This window comes from Geotrypetes seraphini, chromosome 5 (assembly GCF_902459505.1).
Source record: "Geotrypetes seraphini chromosome 5, aGeoSer1.1, whole genome shotgun sequence".
In the NCBI taxonomy this organism is placed as follows: Eukaryota; Metazoa; Chordata; class Amphibia; order Gymnophiona; family Dermophiidae; genus Geotrypetes; species Geotrypetes seraphini.
The window spans coordinates 116,562,241-116,581,108 of NC_047088.1; the positions used below are offsets into that span (position 1 = coordinate 116,562,241).

At 46.7% G+C, this 18,868-nt stretch overlaps 1 protein-coding gene across 15 annotated transcripts in view; it reads left to right on the forward strand.

The window, feature by feature from the left end:
• PCNT (pericentrin) overlaps window positions 1-18,868 on the forward strand; it is an 820,497-nt gene that overhangs the window by 17,323 nt on the left and 784,306 nt on the right. For 11 of the 15 annotated variants that reach the window (XR_004539480.1, XR_004539479.1, XR_004539483.1 and 8 more), the window contains exons 2-3: window positions 10,053-10,580; window positions 10,785-10,985. The exons of 1 other annotated variant lie outside the window; for it this stretch is intronic. Coding sequence is in view for 5 of the 14 variants with exons in the window: in XM_033944852.1 (XP_033800743.1) it covers window positions 10,440-10,580; window positions 10,785-10,985 (342 nt within the window). In the remaining 9 variants the exon portion in view is untranslated. The remainder of the gene's footprint in view (window positions 1-10,052; window positions 10,581-10,784; window positions 10,986-18,868) is intronic. 3 more of the 15 variants (XR_004539482.1, XR_004539484.1, XR_004539485.1) reach the window with 3 other exon arrangements.

An 18,868-nucleotide genomic window follows, 5' to 3' on the forward strand; every position in this document is an offset into this window, starting at 1 on the left:
GTTTTCTTAAATTGCCAACTTTCCTCCATCTCTTTTCAGTTAGCTTGGAGGTCACCCACATGTGAGAATATCATGCCTGCTTGTCCTGGGATAAAGCACAGTTACTTACCGTAACAGGTGTTATCCAGGGACAGCAGGCATATATTCTCACAACCCGCCCGCCTCCCTGAGGTTGGCTTCTTTGCTGGTTAAGTGAACTGGAGACCACGAGGAGGGGACGCGCCCTCTAGTGGAGCAGGAAGGCATGCATGCGTGGAGCAGCAGAGCAAACTTAAAAATCTTCAATCAAGTTTGCTTGAAAAAGCTGTCCGCATCGGGGCTCCGTGGATGACGTCACCCACATGTGAGAATATATGCCTGCTGTCCCTGGATAACACCTGTTACGGTAAGTAACTGTGCTTTTTAGAAGGTTTGGGAGTGTGCCTTACTCCCCCCCCAAACTCCTAAAATTAAAAAATAGCCAACTTTTATGGGTTCATATGCTTTTCCCAGGCTGTTTTATTCTATAAATAGCACTTGTGGTGGCTTTCTTGGATTTTCCCAATTTTTTTTAAATTTAAAGTTATTTTTAGCCTCTACAAGCTTTGTTTTTGCAAGAAAACTGCTCAGATGGATTCCCAAGGACTGGATTCTGTGAATTCATGCCTTATTTGCGGTGGATGGCTATCTGGAGGGCGGCTGTGTTCCATGTACATTGTGGTGCATGTGTGGGGTGAAATTTCAGCAGCTTGAATACCCTCGACCTCTGAAGGAAGTCCTGCTTTGAATTCTGGTCGGAGGAACCTAAAAAAGTCAATCACGGTCCCCGAGGATGCTGTGATTGCCATTTCCAACAAACGCAGCTGTGATTCATCAGCCAAACCTCATAAGTTCTCCAAGCATGCTAAGAAAGGAACGCAGGGAGTGGCTCCTGCCGCAGATGACAGGTTTTCCACCCCAAATTTATTAACATGGCTTATTTGGTGAAGAAACTTATGCCGGTCGCTCCTCCTCAAGTGACCTCGCCTGCTGGGGGGGACCCCTCCTTCCCAGGACATGGGATTGTACCCAGATCTTCCGTGGTGGCTAAGACTAGTGCACCGGCAGTTGCCATGGTCGAACAGGCTGACCTGACCATGCCCTTATGCAGGCTGGCACTATCACTGTGGGGGATGTTGCAGCTCTCGTGGGTCTCCAAAGGTCAGATTCGGGTGCAGCCCCGGATCTTGGTGAGGATCTCACGGTGCTGAGATTTTTTTTTAAATTAACTCATCTGTTTTGAGTTAATTTGCACTGGAAAAACAAGCACTTCTGTCACATAGATCACAGTTCTTCAACCGCCGGTCCGCGGACCGGTGTCAGTCCGCAAAAAAATGCTGCCGGTCCGCGAAGGATTCGGGTCCCCAGCCACAGTAAAATGTGCCGGCGTCAGCTGACATGCAACTTCCTGTTGCCGTCGCTATGCCAACACAGCTGCCTTCCACCTCCTACTCCTGCCGCGTATGTCTCCGCACCCCCAGACAAGCAGGGGCAGCTTTGTGTGCTTTTAACTTCGGCACACAGCTGCCCCTAGGCAGTATTTTAGCGCGGTTTTATGAGGCAGCCTCGGGGCCTTTGATAGGCCGGCCCATATCGCATCATCAAAGCGGGCCGGCCTACCAAAGGCTCCGAGGCTGCCTCATGAAACCGCGGCTAGAATACTGCTTAGGGGCAGCTGTGTGCCGAAGTTAAAAGCACACAGAGCTGCCCCTAGCCTACATAGAGGAAACATTTGCTGGAGAGGGAAGGAGGGAAGGGAGTAGAGGTGCTCCTAGACAAGGGAGGGGAAGGGGCTACTGCTGGCAGGGGAGAAGGGAAAGGGAAGGGATGAGAATTACTGTTGGATAAGGGGAGGAGGAAAGGGAGAAGGGGTACTCCTGGACAAGGGAGGGGAAGGGGCTATTGCTGACAGGGGAGAAGGGGAAGGGATGAGAATTACTGTTGGATAAGGGGAGGAAGAAAGGGAGAAGGTACTGCTGGACAGGGGAGGAGGAACATTTGAAGGAAACAGCTGGCAGGGAGATTAGAGGAAGGGAAGGAGTCAGGATGGAATGGAGAGATCAGATGAGGGAAAGGGGAGAGACAGAGGAATGAGAAAGTAAATAGAGATTGATGCTGGGAAGGGGGATCAGATGAAAAATAAGGAAAGAGGGACAAAGATGCTAGATCTGGTGTAGGAGAGAGGGGCTTAGAAAGAACGCAGATACCATATGGAAGGGGGAGGGGTAGAGGGCAGACAGTGGATGGAAGAGGCAGATGCTGGATTGAAGAGACAGAGGGCAGACGCTGGATGGAAGAGAGTGAAAAGAAGATGAAAGCAGAAACCAGAGACGACAAAAGGTAGAAAAAAATAATTTTATTTCTATCTTGTGATTAGAATATATCAGATTTAAAATATGTATCCTGCTAGAGCTGATGTTAGACATAACTGGGGAGTGCAAAGCCCAGGCAGTGCGTCTTTAGCTTCCAGCTGACTTAGGGCTCTCTCTGACCAGGAGGCAGTTGCCCTAGTTGCACTCCCCCTAACACCATTCCTGCCATGTGTGACTGTGGTATTCTGTTAGCATGATATTTGTGTAGCATTCTGTAATAATTTGGCTTATTCAGTTTTCTTGATAGTAGAGGGGATATATGTGAAGGGGAGGGGAGACGGGGGTTTTGTTGATCCTTGCCCTGTATTATTTATATTTATAAAATGACAATTGTACAGAATATTGTTTCTTTTTATACTTTAATAAAATATGTTCAATATAAAATCATAACTATTTGAGGCTTGTGCGGATGGGATCAGATGGTTAATGGGACCGAGCTCGCGGGGATGGGGCTTTTAAAAATTTCAGTCTTATTAGTTTGCCGGTCCACGAAATAATTATTTTATTTCCGCCAGTCCATAGGTGTAAAAAGGTTGAAGAACACTGACATAGATTATCAATTCTATTCTACTTATTTTCACCATTGCTATAATTACCCATATATAGCTTAAAGAACTTTAAATAACTTTCAAATTTAATTTTTATTGGTTTTGCAATTTTATAATTTCAGTTATGTGCCATAAAAAAAACATTTGCTCCATTTAGTGTGCCAAGAGCTAAAAAAGTTTGAGAGACAGTGGTAAGGTTTTGTGGGGGAGGGGGGGTTATTTAATTTCTTGCTCATAAGCTTATACAGCAGCATAGCATTTCAGTTGGGAGAGGATTTTAGTACGTTTTTATAGGGGATGAAATTCCAGATATTTTCCAAGTTACTAATTTTAATTTAGAAGGACCTGTTGATACTCATAGTATAATGAATGTTCAGACTAAAAAGTTCTTATACCCTGAGGCCCTGATTCTGTATAGGACGCCCAGGAGAGGTGTCCTATACAGAATCGGTCCTTCACTAAACCCCGATTCTGTAACTGGCGTCCATGGTACAGACGCCGGTTAGAGAATCGGGTTAAATTAGACGCGGCCGCTATACTTATGGCAGCAAGGGATCTCCCTGCTGCAATATGTATAGCGGTCGCGGCCGCCTGTCCCATTGCCGACAGAAGGATGCCCAATCCTCCTGCCGGAACTCCCCTGGGACCCCCCTGGAAACCCCTCCCCCCAAATTGGTAATCGCCGACAGGAGGATGCCCAATCCTCCTGCCGGGACCCCCCTGGAACCCCCCTCCCCCCCAAACTGGTAATCGCGGGCAGGAGGATGCCCAATCCTCCTGCCGGAACTCCCCTGGGACCCCCCTGGAAACCCCTCCCCCCAAACTGGTAATCGCCGACAGGAGGATGCCCAATCCTCCTGCCGGGACCCCCCTGGAGCCCCCCTCCCCCCCAAACTGGTACTCGCGGGCAGGAGGATGCCCAATCCTCCTGCCGGAAAGGCTGACGACCCCCCCCAAAAAAAACTAACCTCCCTCCCCCAACTAACCTTTACATGTTGGTAGGCTGGACGGGTCTTGCTGCCGTCCAGCCGACGGGCCCGCCTCGTGGAAATGAGACGAGCCCGCCCCTTCCCGGCCCATCCCCGCTAAATCTAAGGCCTGATTGGCCCAGGCTCTAGAAGTCTGGACCAATCAGGCCTTAGGCATAGCGGGTCCGCCCATCCCCACTAATCCTAAGACCTGATTGGCCCAGGTGCCTAGCCTGGTGCCTAGCCTGGGCCAATCAGGTCTTAGGATTAGTGGGGATGGGCGGACCCGCTATGCCTAAGGCCTGATTGGTCCAGGCTTCTAGAGCCTGGGCCAATCAGGCCTTAGATTTAGCGGGGATGGGCCGGGAAGGGGCGGGCCCATCTCATTTCCACGAGGCGGGCCCGTCGGCTGGACAGCAGCAAGACCCGTTCAGCCGACCAACAGGTAAAGGTTAGTTGGGGGAGGGAGGCTAGTTTTGGGGGGGGGGGGTCGTCGGACTTTCCGGCAGGAGGATTGGGCATCCTCCTGCCCGCGATTACCAGTTTGGGGGGGAGGGGGGTTCCGGCAGGAGAATTGGGCATCCTCCTGTCGGCGATGGGACAGGCGGCCGCGACCGCGGCTATTATACATATTGCAGCAGGGAGATCCCTTGCTGCCATAAGTATAGCGGCCGCGTCTACTTACAATGTAGACCAGCATTTTGCTGGCCTACATTTTAAGCGTCTCTTCCTCTACTAGGGAGACGCGTAGGGCCGCCTAGGTTTGCCTAAGGCCCTTAGGCGAGCTTAGGCATCTTGCGGGTCTCCCTAGGCTCCCGGAGGCGCCTTCAATATAGGCGGCCTGCCTGGGGAGCATTTTTTTTAAAAACGTGCATCCCGATTGGCTGATTAGACAGCTGTAGGACGCCTACAGCTGCCTAAAATCGGGACGCACTTTAGAGAATCAGGGTCTGAGCATTCAGTCCTTCATCCAGGGTGTAAAACAGCCATATTAAAAACAAAGGAGCTATAAACAGCCCCACCTAACAGAGTGCGCCCACTTAAATTAGACGTATACCATATTTTTCGGTCCATAGGATGCACTTGAAAAGTGGGTGTGTCTTATAGAGCAAAGAAGCCCCCCCTGTACTCTTTAATAACACTGCCGGCCCTTCCTTTAAAACATCCTGCCCGCCCACCCTTCCTATAAAACATCCCACGCCCTGCAGTACCTTTTTAAACAATCCTGAAGCCTGGTGATCCAGAGGTGTAGGGGCTAGCAGGAGTGCCCCGTCTGCGCTGCTGCTTGGGTCCGTCCCGCTTTCTGAATGGCTGCATCAGTTCTCGCGAGTCCCGCAAGAATTGACACAGACATTCAGAGTGGGGTGGGCCCGGGTAGCAGTGCAGACGACGTGCTCCTGCCAGCCCATACACTGCTGGATCACCAGGCTTCAGGGGTGTTTAAAAAGGTACTGCGGGGTGGGGGATGTTTTATAGGAAGGGCGGACGGGCATGGTGTTTTAAAGGAAGGGCCGGCGGGTGGGCAGTGTTTATTAAAGAGTACCAGGAGGGGGGGGGATCGTCTTCGCTCCTGCCTGCCCATACATCGCGTATACTGGGGAAATGAAAGGGCTTCTTTTATTGTAATACTCTTTCTGGAAAATCGCGGCTGTTGGAAACGGAGCCGGATGAGCATGCGGCATGGAGTGCACTGTGTGATGTCGGCTGTGTGAGCCTGCTTGTGGTTACTCCACTGTGCTGGAGGGGGCAGGCTCAGCACGAAGATGAAAGATGGGGGCACAAAAACGGGGCTAGGTCAATTCAGTGATGGGGTAAAGATGGTATAGTAAGGAGATAGGATGTGTCTGTTGTGTAGAGGACGTAACAAGGAATAGGGTAGCACAAGAAGAGGATGGTGATGGAGGGATTCAGGAAGGCGATGGGGTGATGAAGTTGTGAAAGTACAGGTTGAAGATGGGATGAAAGAGGATTAATGTAACTGCAAGGAAGTAGGACTGTGCAAGGAGCAGATGGAGAGAGGGTACAGGGCAGGGCGGTGGGATAGAGTGCAGAGCCTGGTAAGGAGTGTGGGGATGGGTGCAGAGCCTTGCAGGGATTGAGGGAGGCTGGGGGCACAATTTGGTTCAGAATGTTTTTTTTTTTCTTGTTTTCCTACTCTAAATCTAGGGTGCGTCTTATGGTCTGGTGCGTCTAAAGCAACAGATTGAGTAACGAGTAACATAATTAACTCAGATGATAAAAATGAGACACCCACAGTGTATTGCTTAATCCCAGTGTTTCCAGAGTTCCCTGCTCTCCAAAATTCTATCCCCCCACCCTTCTGCTATATGGCCAAAGACCAAGGAAGCATACCCATTTCCTCAACCCACTCTCCAATCTGATTCGCAATAAACAGAAGAAAAAGGGTACATAGAAACAATAACCCAACTATTCCTTCAACCTCCCCCTTCTCTCCAAACCCCATTCCCAAATCCAGTGAATCATTTCAAAACCCCTATAGGACAAAGGAGCTGAAACGTTCTGGTTGCGGTTGATGTGAGTGGGTCCCCAACCCCATCCACCCCCTCCTGGTACGCAATCTAACCTCACCCAGTCTGCAAATCCCTGCATCCAAACACATTCCACAAATTCACTGTTAAGGGAGGCATGCTTTCTCTTTACCACCTTATCTCCTCTTAACAGTGCTTAGGGACCTTAGAGAGTAGACTCAGGCCTCCCCGACAGTGCCACATGTATATACATCCAGCCATCCCGCACAGGGTCTCATGGGCCCACCAGCATTGCCTACTATGTCATATGTAGGGTGGGCCACCATACGTACAAATGTCTTTTTACAACATCCCAATGTCTCCAACCCCCCCCATTCATTCAAAAAACCACACAAGATAACAAGCACTCCACTCATACCACAATCATACTCCTATAACATTCAACCAACAGAAGATCAATTGACTATCAGAGAAAGTAAACCTTATATAGACTAGAAGCACTATGTATGCAACTGAGACCGCCAGAGCAAACATTCAGTCAAGCGTCCAAAGAAGATGAGGATTCCTTTGGCAGCGTATTGAGGAAATCTTGAGCTGCTGTTATTGTGTCCAATGTGCACCAGCCTCTAAAGACTTTAAATATGGCTGGGTCCTGTAACATGAAGCGCTGTTTTTGTGCATATAACTGTGAGCAAACTGGTGTGAACTGTTATTGCTTCTGCAAGAGTGCCGCTGAATAATCCTGAAAGACCCGAACCAACTCTCCGTTGAAGTAAGTTGTTTTTTTTGTTGTTGTTTTTTTTAAGTTTATATTACTGCAAGAGGGCAGCCTTGGGCACATATTTATGGACTTTGACAATTACCACATGCAGTCACTTTTGGCCCTCCAATCTCCTGCCCAACTGATGATCCCACTTCAAATGCACTGGCCCTATTCCATCCAGCAGGGCTAGTTCCTGCTATAACCTTTGCTCCAGCGTGAGGTAAGGCAAGCCTAACCTAAACTAAACTAAACCTTAAGTTTGTATACTGCATCATCTCCATAAAGATAGAGTTCGACACGGTTTACAGGTAATTCAATAAATGAGGGAAGGACATAATAAGAAATTAGAGGTTATGAAGAGGATAGCTAGCTTTACATTTTAAATAGATAGCTTTATGTTTTGGAGAAAAGCCAGGTTTTCAGATGCTTTCGGAATAATTGGAATGAGCCTAGGTTCCGCAGTGGGGCAGGGAGGTTATTCCAATGCTCAGTGAATTTGAAGAAAAGGGATTTCCTTAATTTACCTGCATACATGACACCTTTTAATGAGGGGAAAGATAGTTTGAGTATGTGGGCGGATCTGGTAGTGTCAGGTCTTTAAGAATTCCAGGATAGTGGGATTAGGGGAGGAAGAATGCCATGTAGGATCTCGAAAATTAGGCAGGTACATTTAAAGTGAATCCTAGAAATCAGTGAAGCCAGTGAAGTTTTGACAGAAGCGGGGAAACATGATCGAATTTGCTCTTTGCAAAGATCAACCTAGCCGCAGTGTTCTGGTTCCGCTGAAGTCTTTGAAGATTTTTCTTGGTTAGACATGGATAGATGAAGCCTCTGCAATCAACTTTGGTAGACCAACAAAGTGGAGGTTATCCTGCGAGAACTATTCTCCAGATCTTTTGAGCTTCTCTGAATAGACTTTCAACTGTTCTCGCAGGGATACAACTAGAGAATTACACGGTGACAGAATTTGTCCCTGCGGATAACTGCGGGAAACCATCCCATGTCATTCTTTAGTGTCTACCTCAACCTCGTCTTTTTACATTAGCATTATTCAATGCAAGGCTTCAGGGTCAGTGGTTGTACCCATTCATACTCTGATGCTTCCCTTTCTCTTTAAAGAATGACATAGGGATGGTTTTCCATGATTATCCGCAGGGGCTGTGACAAATTCTGTCACCATGTCATTTTATAGCTGCAACCTCCATCGATGCCGAGCCCGCCACATCCTCCACGGATGCCACATGTGCCTCTTAACTTTTCCGTCCTCCAAAACGTCCCCTTCAGCAGGGTCTCAATATTTGATAGTTGGTCAGACAGCTGTGTGGATCGAGATTCTAGTGCTTGCACCACTGTCAGTGTAATTACCAGGTTGTGTTCTGGTAAAGCTGCTTCTCCGGATACGCTTCACATTTTGTCAGGAGACTTTTTGACTTTTCCTGGTCTTTCTCTTTCTGACTACTTTTTGCAGTCATGATTGAATCGGATCGTGAAAGAAACTTGTCTAAGTGAAAAATAATCCTCACTCCAAAAAGATGAATTAGATGACCTATTGGGGGGGGGGGGGGGGGTGGTTGTGGCCTGAGACCATGGAGCTCTGCAGAAACACATCATACTCTGCTCACCACATCACTTTATCCCTAGTGGAAACATTTTTTTAATAAGTTGAAATATTTTATTGTGTTTTCTGTAACAAATGGTACACAATTAACAAGAGTAACACCTATGCACATCTGCTTCCGATAGACTTCAAAGCCAAAGTTTTTGTAAAATACAGATGAGATGAGCTGTTCTCTAAATTGACTTCCTTAGAATTAAAGCATAACTTGTATAGTAATCATTTTGTTTATTACATTAGATCTAGGGCAGCTATATAACAATTAGAAAATTTTTGAAATGTAAGATTTGAGTGGGGGAGGACAAGCTATGAATTAGGCAGTAAAAGCTACCTTGTATAGGGTGGATTGAGGAGCAGGATGGATGGGTTTTTCATGGGGTCAATATTCAGTGTGACTTAAGCGAGCGGGAGAAGGTCCTTCTGCATTCAGAGAGCTGGCTGACAATTATTTAGCAGCACTTAACTGACATCTTGAAACTGGGTAGGAGAGGGGCGTAAAAGAGATGGAGTCGGATGAGTCTGCAGTTAAGTGGGTGCCGACCATATTCGGTGCCTATGCCCAAAGTAGTCCTAACTCTACCTGCTTAATAAAATATTAATACTTGCATAGTTTCCCTGTACTGGCCTGTATATTGCATTGTTCTCTTCTCCCTCTCCTCCCCCTTCATTCCAGTAGTCCTCTCTGGGCCTACCTGACCACTCTGGTGATCCAGGGCGAACCTCCTCTTATTCCTGCCCCCAGTGGTTCCAGTGGCAAAATGGATGCCCATGATGTCTAGCAGGACTGGATTTTCTGATGGGCTAATACAAAATAGAAAGTTGGTCTTGGCAGCCATTTTTCCACTGGAGTCAGAAGCAAGTGTGCTTCTGTGCTGATCACCCACGGGACCACCAAGATGTACTTAAAATAGCCAGTTTATCTGTTTAATATCACATGGATTCCTGACTTTTTGACTGTTCTGGCCATAAAAGCTTTTTTTTAAAAAAAATGTATCATAAGATTCAGTTCGTAGGTATATTCTCCATGCAGACTACATGTTCTGAGAAAACTATATCTTTGGAATTCCAGAAATTGTAGTCAAATTTTTCCGCTAACATTGTCTTGATGCCTCAATGGTTTCCATTGTGTAACCCAGCTGTAGGTTTCCTGGATGTCCAGTCAAAGAAGTGATTCAATTCATGATATTAAAATAGTATTTGTATTGCTTGCAAAAGTAATATTTGCTTTTGAAATTTAATTTTTATTTAACCTGTATCTACTTTTTTGTGACGCCTTTAGATTTGTGGTAGAACAGAAAAACTGATTAATCTGCCTGCAGAATAGAAGACATACCAACAGGAGCTGGAGAGACACATTGGCTAAATTGGCAGCTCAAAAGCATTCAGCTTGTTAAGAAGCATCTGGGACAGCTGAAGTCACTCTCCAAGGAATTGCAGGTGCAGCAACTGTCTCAGACTGAAGTATACCAATTTAAGCTGCAAAACAAACAAGCTTAGCTTCAAAGGCTGTGAAGCACACAACCAGCAGTTGAAAGCTAAACATTTCTCTAACCTGGATTCTTTAGAGGAGTCTTATGTGTCTAAAATTAAGACCATCAGAGATGAGCATACAAGGGCTCTGGAGGATTTGGAGAGGTGTTTGTTGGAGAAGCTACAGGAGAAAGAAATGGAGGTACAGACACGACTGGCTCAACAGGCAGAGCTGCTCCAACTGCAGCATAACCAGAAGATGCTGTTATGTAAAGACCAACTTGAGAATATGGAAGAGATTAAAGTGATGGTAGGTGATCTAAAAAGTGTTCATAAGGTGAGTCCTTGAGATATCAGTTGAAAACCAAAATAATTTATTAATGTAAAATTTAAACTGCATTGAAACAACGGTAGCTCCTTATTACAATAATATAACAATCTATTTTGTTTAAAATTTTCTATACCACAGGCTTATACAGATCACAGCAATTTAAAAATAAAAATTATAAAGTTACATATATATTCTATTTTTCACATTTAGAACCCACCTATAACTAAGCAGCATAAAAGGAATTTGAAAGAACAGATCTGGAGAACCCCCTCCAACCAGAAAAGGTGGCACCACCCAGAGAGGCTTGGGGATCCTTCAAACAAGAAAGAAGAATATTCGCAAACTAACCCACAGAGTGAAAAATTGAGATTAAAATATAAATATCCCAGCTGTGAAGCAGAAATATCAAATGTAAGGCAGAATTACTTGGGCCGAGCATTTGGACAATACCAGCTAATACATCTACAGATAGTCTACACCAGTGGTTCCCATCCCTGTCCTGGAGGACCCCCAGGCCAGTTGGGTTTTCAGGATAGCCCTAATGAATATGCATGAGAGAGATCTGCATATAATGGAGGTGCCAGGCATGCAAATCTGCTCTATGCATATTCATGAGGGCTGTCCTGAAAACCCGACGGGCCTGAGGGTCCTCCAGGACAGGGTTGGGAACCACTGGTCTACACAAGCAAATCCTGCTCTGGCCTAGGTCTGCCCACCCATCCCTAGGCTCACATTACATTTATACTGCTATGCATTACTCTAATCAAATCTCCACCTGTTTCTGATTAAAGAAAATCTCCACTAATTAAATCTCCTACTTCTCCCTCTTGACTATCTCAGATTCACTCTTACCCTATACAGTGGAACCTCTGGTCACGACCATAATTCGTTCCAAAACTCTGGTCGCGACCCGATTTGGTCATGATCCAAACCTAATTTCCTCATTGGAAATAAGTGAAATGATAGTAAATATTTATTTTTTCAGATTTTTAAGCACAAAAATGGTTAATTATACCATAGAATGCACAGTATAATAGTAAACAAAATGTAAAAACCTTGTATGATGTTACTGTTTTAAGGGAGAGTCCGATGGGGAGGAAGTGACGTCACCAATGTGGCAGGACGCAGTCTAGAAGCTCTGATGGGGCTGATTTGATTTATCGATAAAAATCCTCCCCACACAGCACTTACCTTCCGGTTTCACTCTATTCCTTTAATTCTATTCCGTGGCGGAAGGCAGAATGACCACACAGCGCAAATTAGAAGCATATAAATTTGTGGGTAATAAGTCCGGAGCATCTCTGGAGGGTGCAGCAGGCTCCTCACAAGGCGGAAAAATGGTGGTGGCTGGAGGCAGAGAGAACGCGCACAGCAGTAACAGCCAAGAGGTTGGAGCCAGGGAAATGAATTTGGCAGCTCTAGCCCCGGAGAGTATGCTGAAGCTACTGAAAGCAATTAAAAATGAATTGCAGGCTTTCTAGACGGAGATCAGAAAGGCAGTGCAGGATTTGAAGTACAAGCTGGTGGACTTGAGCACAAGACAGAATGAAATGGTGGAGTGACTAGATGCGATGACACAGGATATGATCGATGCCCAGCAACAGCTGGATGGACTGGGCAAGGCTGATGAGGCCCTCTGGGATAAGCTTGAAGATTTGGAGAACAGGACCCGGCACTGTAATTTAAGCCTGCTGGGGATACCAGAGGAGGAGGCTTATTGTGATGTGTAGCAAGTGGCCAGGGAAATCTGCATGTACCTCTTGAAATTGGCATGTGGATGCCCCCTGGGCTGGAGCTGGAGTGAGCTCACCGAGCGTTGGGGCAGCCTCCTAATAATAAACTCAGAGATATTGTATTGTGTTTGCAAAGTTTTGGAGTGAAAGAGGAAATATTTCTTTCAGTTTGTAAGCAGGGCCTTTATACATGGAAAGGGTTGCGAGTGGATGTATACCAGGATCCTGGTGGCTGCAACCCTGCGCAAAAGATGGGAAATGCAAGGAGTCACTAAATATTTGCAAAAAGAGGGACACTGTTATAGCTGGCAACACCCGTTTGCTCTGGCCATGATGGTTGGTGGAGTCACTAAAAGAGTTACCACCCTGAAGGAAGCCTGGGTAACCTTGAGGCAGGCCAGGAGGGAGCTGCAGTGACAGCAGGAATGGTGGGGATTCCTTGGAAGCGGCAGAGGAGGGAATGCCAGGATCGGCTTCCCAACCAGGGGCAGGAGCAGTGGCTACTGCCTTGAACTTGATTTTTACAGATGTTTGGGACTACAAACAAAAATAAGCATGCCTGTTGGTATCGGTGGGATGCTGTGTAGCCTTGTGTTGTGGAGCCTTGTGTTGTGGTTTATGTGTGAATGGCAGGAGTGAACAAAGAATATGTGTGGTTGCTGTGTGTATGTTTGAGTGGGAACTACAGCTGGGTAGTTGGTGTAATGGGTAAGGGTGTGGGGGGGGGGAAGGGAAAGCAGTGTGTTGCCCTGAGGGTCTGGGCCAGATAGTGGGCCTTTCTCTGGATGGGACCTCTGCTCCCCCCTCGGGGGGAAGGGGAAACTGGGGGGGGGAGGTTAGGATGGGAAGATGCAAGGGGGAAAGGGGGGATGAGGTGAGGGGTTAATCATAGAAGCAAGGTTGAGTAGAGATCTAGGGTGGGAGAAGAGACTGGGAGGGGGTGCGGATGGGGCACTCCTTCCCACAGATTAGGTATGAAGTACATGAAGCGAGGACCTGTGGCATTTCATGCATACTCTTAATGTAATTACTTGGAATGTTGGGGGCATTCATTCCCCGATTAAGAGGGCAAAAGTTTTAAAACACCTACAGCGACATTGAGTGGACATAGCAATGCTTCAAGAAACCCACTTTGATTTAGTAGAGCATGCTAAATTGAATACCATATATACAAGGGCTGTTCAAAAAGTATAAGACCTTTATCCATAAAAAAATACTCATATTCAGATACAGCAATCTTATACTAATCTCCTTCAAAGTAGTCCCCTTGGGCTGCCACACACTTCTTCCAACGGTTCTACCACTGTCGGAAGCAGCACTGGAACATCTCTTTTTTATTTTATTTATTAATTGATTTATATACATAGATAAATGAAACATTATGTAACAGAAAAAGAGTTTTAACTATCCAATTATACAAAGAAAAACAAATCACAGGCCGTAAGACCGTAAAGTAGGGGTGTCCAATCTTTTGGCTTCCCTGAGCTGCATTGGCCGAAAAAAATGTTTCTGGGGCCATGCAAAAATTGCAGCAAGACAGAGGAGGGAGCCGGCAAGACGGTAAACACCCGGGGGCAGCAGAGGAAAACACTGCATCGCCCTTGACCGGGGCCGCACAAAATACTTCACGGGGCTGCATGCGGCCCTTGGGCCGCTGGTTGGACACCCCTGACTTAAAGAGTTAACATTAACTCAAACTCTTATAATAGCCCACATATAGGAGGGAGACAATTCACATCTTAGAGAGAATTATAACAACGAAATAATATGAAATATAAACCACATTTGTAGCGATACTTCCTTAAATTAACTGGACCTTTTTCTACTTGGAGTCAATTAGGATTGCCTCACACTGAAGCACTATGCATTGATATTTCTTTCCCTTCAAGAAAAAATTGCAACTGAGAGGGTTCAAAAAATACATAGGAATTCTGATCCAAAAGGATCATACATTTACAGTGATATCTGAGTTAAATTTTGCTCCCAGTGAAATCACATGTTGCTTTAGTTCAAGGAACCTCCTTTTCCTGGTCTGAGTTGTTTTTGAGACATCTGGGAACATGGAAATCTTACTTCCTAAGAAGGTCACTTCTCTAAGCCTCTAAAAAATAGTCTTAGGAGAGCCTCCTTATCCTGATGGAAATCGAATGTTACCAGAAGAGTCGCTCGACTAATAACCTCATCCTCTGAGGTTTCCAGGATATTTGTAATGTTAATAAGATCTGAAGCCTCAGGTAGAGCCCCTGGAGTATTGTTTTTTTGATACTGGCAAGAAATATATTTTATGAAGCAGAGGAAGTCCATTCTCAGGGTTCTTGAATACTTCTTTCAGAAATTTATAGAATACATCTTTTGAAGAGATTGTCAACATTCTAGGAAAGTTGAGGATCCTAAGGTTCAAAGACTTAATATAGTTCTCAAAATTTTCCACTTTCCTAGCGAAGAGCAATGTATCCTGAGTTATTAGTAGTTGAGATGATTGTAACCCTTGGACCTATTTGTCCAAGTGAACAACTTTTTCACCTCCCCTTCCAATTTGTCTCATGCAAATAGACTCAAAGGCTCTGGGGGCGTGGGAAGCTGTAGTTCTGCTGGGTTGTGTATGTGCTGAAGAAGAGACTCCAGCCTAGTAAGCGCACCAGTACTGAGGGTGCGCAAGGAGCTGGGGAGAGCAAATAAGAGCCCAATGGGGCTGAAGAGAGTCGGCGGTGGCCACATGTCTGGGGCCTAGCCTGGTGAAGATACGCCTGGAGGAGAGAGAGGTGCAGGAGGTGAGCGGCAGATGAAGGCGATGTGGCGCGTACCCCCTGGAGTTCGCGTACCACATGTTGAGAAACTGCTGTAGATAGATGATGCAGCAGAGGGGAAGGCCTTGGAAGGGCCGGTGGAAAGCAGCTGTTCACAGCACTGCCTCTGCTGGCACTGCTACTGCTCTGGGAGGTCTGCAGGTATGTTTGATCTCACAAGGGGGGTATTGGTCAGAGAGATGCAGACCTGTGTGGCGGAGGAGAAAGGGACATGGATGCAAGCCCACAATTTGGAAGGGGGCAAGGAGGGAACATGGATGCTAGGTCCATGGGGGAAGGGGGAGAGGAGGAGATATCGATCCTTGACTACAAGTGGGGGAAGGACAGAAGGTGACATGGATACTTGACTGGAAGTGGGGGGAGGGGAGGAGGGGACATAAATGCTAGACCTACAGGAAGAGGAGAGGGGAGGGGGTTGTGATTCTGCACTGCAAATGGGGGAGAGAGGAGGAGATATGGATGCTGCACTGCAAATGGGGAGTGAAGAAGATATTGATGCACTGCAAATGGTGGGGGGGGAGAGAAGGAGACACGGATGCTGCACTGCAAATGGGGGGGAAGAGGAGACACATGCTGCACTGTAAATGGGAGAAGAGAAGGAGACACGGATGCTGCACTGCAAGTGGGGGGGGAAGAGGAGGAGACACGGATGATGCACTGCAAGGGGGGGAAGAGGAGGAGACACGGATGCTGCACTGCAAGTGGGGGGGAGAGGAGGAGACACGGATGCTGCACTGCAAGTGGGGGGAAGAGGAGGAGACACAGATGCTGCACTGCAAGTGGGAAGAGGAGGAGATACGGATGCTGCACTTCAAGTGGGGGGAAGAGGAGGAGACACGGATGCTGCACTGCAAGTGGGGGGGGGAAGAGGAGGAGACACGGATGCTGCACTGCAAGTGGGGGGAAGAGGATGCTGCACTGCAAGTGGGGGGAAGAGGATGCTGCACTGCAAGTGGGGGGGAAGAGGAGGAGACATGGATGCTGCACTGCAAGTGGGAGGAATGAGGAGGAGACATTGTTGCTGCACTGCAAGTGGGAAGAGGAGGAGGAGATACGGATGCTGCATTGCAAGTGGGGGGAAGAGGAGGAGACACGAATGCTGCACTGCAAGTGGGGGGAAGAGGAGGAGACACGGATGTTGCACTGCAAGTGGGGGGAAGAGGAGAAGACACGGGTGCTGCACTGCAAGTGGGAAAGAGAAAAAGACAGATGTTGCTCTACTAATGGGGTGAGGAGGGGACACGGATGCTGCACTGCAGCGGGAGGAGAGGACATGGATGCTGCACTGTGGGGGAGAGAGGAAGGGACATGGATGCTGCAATGCAAAATGATGAAAAATGGAATTGCTGATGAAAAATGGATTTGCTAAACTAAAAGATTCTAGGAACTGATATTGGAAGAGTGATGAGGAAAAAGCAAACGTGCTAAATAAATACTTATTCTCTGTGTTCACAGAAGAAAATTCTGGTGAAGGGCCGAGGTTGTCTGGCAAAGTTACATGGGAAAATGGAGTAGATTCTGCGCTTTTCACGGAGGAAAGTGTTTATGAACAACTTGAAAAACTGAAAGTGGACAAAGCAATGGGACTGGGCGGGATCCATCCCAAGATACTGAGGGAGCTCAGAGAGGTCCTGGTGGGTCTTATTAAAGAGTTGTTCAACAAATCTCTGGAGATGGAAGTGGTTCCTGGGGACTGGTGAAGAGCGGATGTGGTCCCTATTCACAAAAGTGGTCACAGGGATGAAGCGGAAAACTACAGGCCACTTTGGTTGTTGAAAAATAATAGAAGTTTTGCTGTAAGAAAGGATCTTGAACTTCCTAGAATCTAATGGGTTACAGGATCTGAGGCAACATTGCTTTACTAAAGGTAAATTTTGTCAAACGAACCTGATTGAATTTTTTGATTTGGTGACTAGATTGCTGGATCGAGGACATATGCTAGATGTAATTTACTTAGATTTCAGCAAAGCCTTTGACACGATTCCTCATAGAAGGCTCTTTAACAAACTTGACGGGCTGAAGTTATGACCCAAAGTGGAGAACTGGATTAAAAACTGGTTGGCGGACAGACGCCAGAGGGTGGTGGTTAATGGAAGTCGCTCGGAGGAAGGAAAAGTGAGTAGTGGAGTCCCTCAGGGTTCGGTGCTGGGGCCGATCCTGTTCAATATGTTTGTGAGTGAAATTGCTGAAGGGTTAGAAGGAAAAGTTTGCCTTTTTGCTGATGATACCAAGATTTGTAACAGAGTAGACACTGAGAAGGGAGTGGGAAACATGAAAAAGGATCTACAAAAGTTAGAAGAATGGTCTAATATCTGGCAACTAAAATTCAATGCAAAGAAATGCAGAGTAATGCATTTGGGAATTAATAAGTGGAAGAAGCCGTATATGCTGGTAGGTGAGAGGCTGATATGCACAGATGGGGAGAGTGGCCTTGGTGTGATAGTGTCCAAAGATCTAAAGGCGAAAAAACAGTGTGACAAGGTGGTGGATGCCAGAAGGATGCTGGGCTGTATAAAGAGAGGCTTAACCAGTAGAAGAATAAATGTGTTGATACCCCTGTACAAGTCGTTGGTGAGGCCCCACTTGGAGTATTGTGTTCAGTTTTGGAGACCGTATCTGGCGAAGGACACAAAAAGGCTTGAAGTGGTCCAGAGGAGGGCGACAAAAATGATAGGAGGTTTGTGACAAAAGATGTATGAGGAGAGACTGGAAGCCCTGAATATGTATACCTTAGAGCAGGGGTGTCAAAGTCCCTCCTCGAGGGCTGCAATCCAGTCAGGTTTTCAGGATTTCCCCAATGAATATGTATGAGATCTATTAGCATACAATGAAAGCAGTGCATGCATATTCATTGGGGAAATCCTGAAAACCCGACTGGATTGCGGCCCTCGAGGAGGAACTTTGACATCCCTGTCTTAGAGGAACGGAAGGACAGTGGAGAAATGATTCAGACTTTCAAATACTTGAAAGGTATTAACGTAGAACAAAATCTTTTCCAGAGAAAGGAAAATGGTGAAACCAGAGGACATAATTTGAGGTTGAGGGGTGGTAGATTCAAGAGCAATGTAAGGAAATTCTTCTTTACGGAGATGGCGGTGGATGCCTGGACTGCGCTCCCGAGAGAGGTGGTGGAGAAAATGGTGACAGAGTTCAAAAAAGTGTGGGATGAACACAGAGGATATGAAAATCAGAAAAGAATAGTAAATGTTGAAGAACTAAGGGCAGTACTGGGCAGACTTGCACGGTATGTGTCTGTATATGGCTGTTTGGTGGAGGATGGGCTGGGGAGGGCTTTAATGGCTAGGAGAGTGCAGATGGACTGCAGTGAGCTTTGATGGAGATTTCAGTAATTGGAACCTAAGAACAGTACCGGGCAGAGCATTGGATTCTTGCCCAGAAATAGCTAAGAAGAAGAAGAAAAAAAACCAAAATTTTTTTAGGTTGGGCAGACTAGATGGACCATTCGGGTCTTTACCTTCATCTTCTATATTATTATGCAAGTGGAGAGGGTGAGCAGGGGACATGGATTCTGCACTGCAAGTGGAGGAGGGAAAGGGGAGGCATGGATGCTGCACTGCAGGGGAGGAGAGTAAGGGGACATGGATGCTGCACTACAAGTGGAGGGGGTGAGGAGGGGACATGGATGCTGCACTGCAAGTGGAGGGGGGATAGGGCGGGACATGTATTCTAAACTGCAGGGGGGGAGAGGAGGAGACATGGATGCTGCATTGCAGAGGGGTGAGAGGAGGAAACA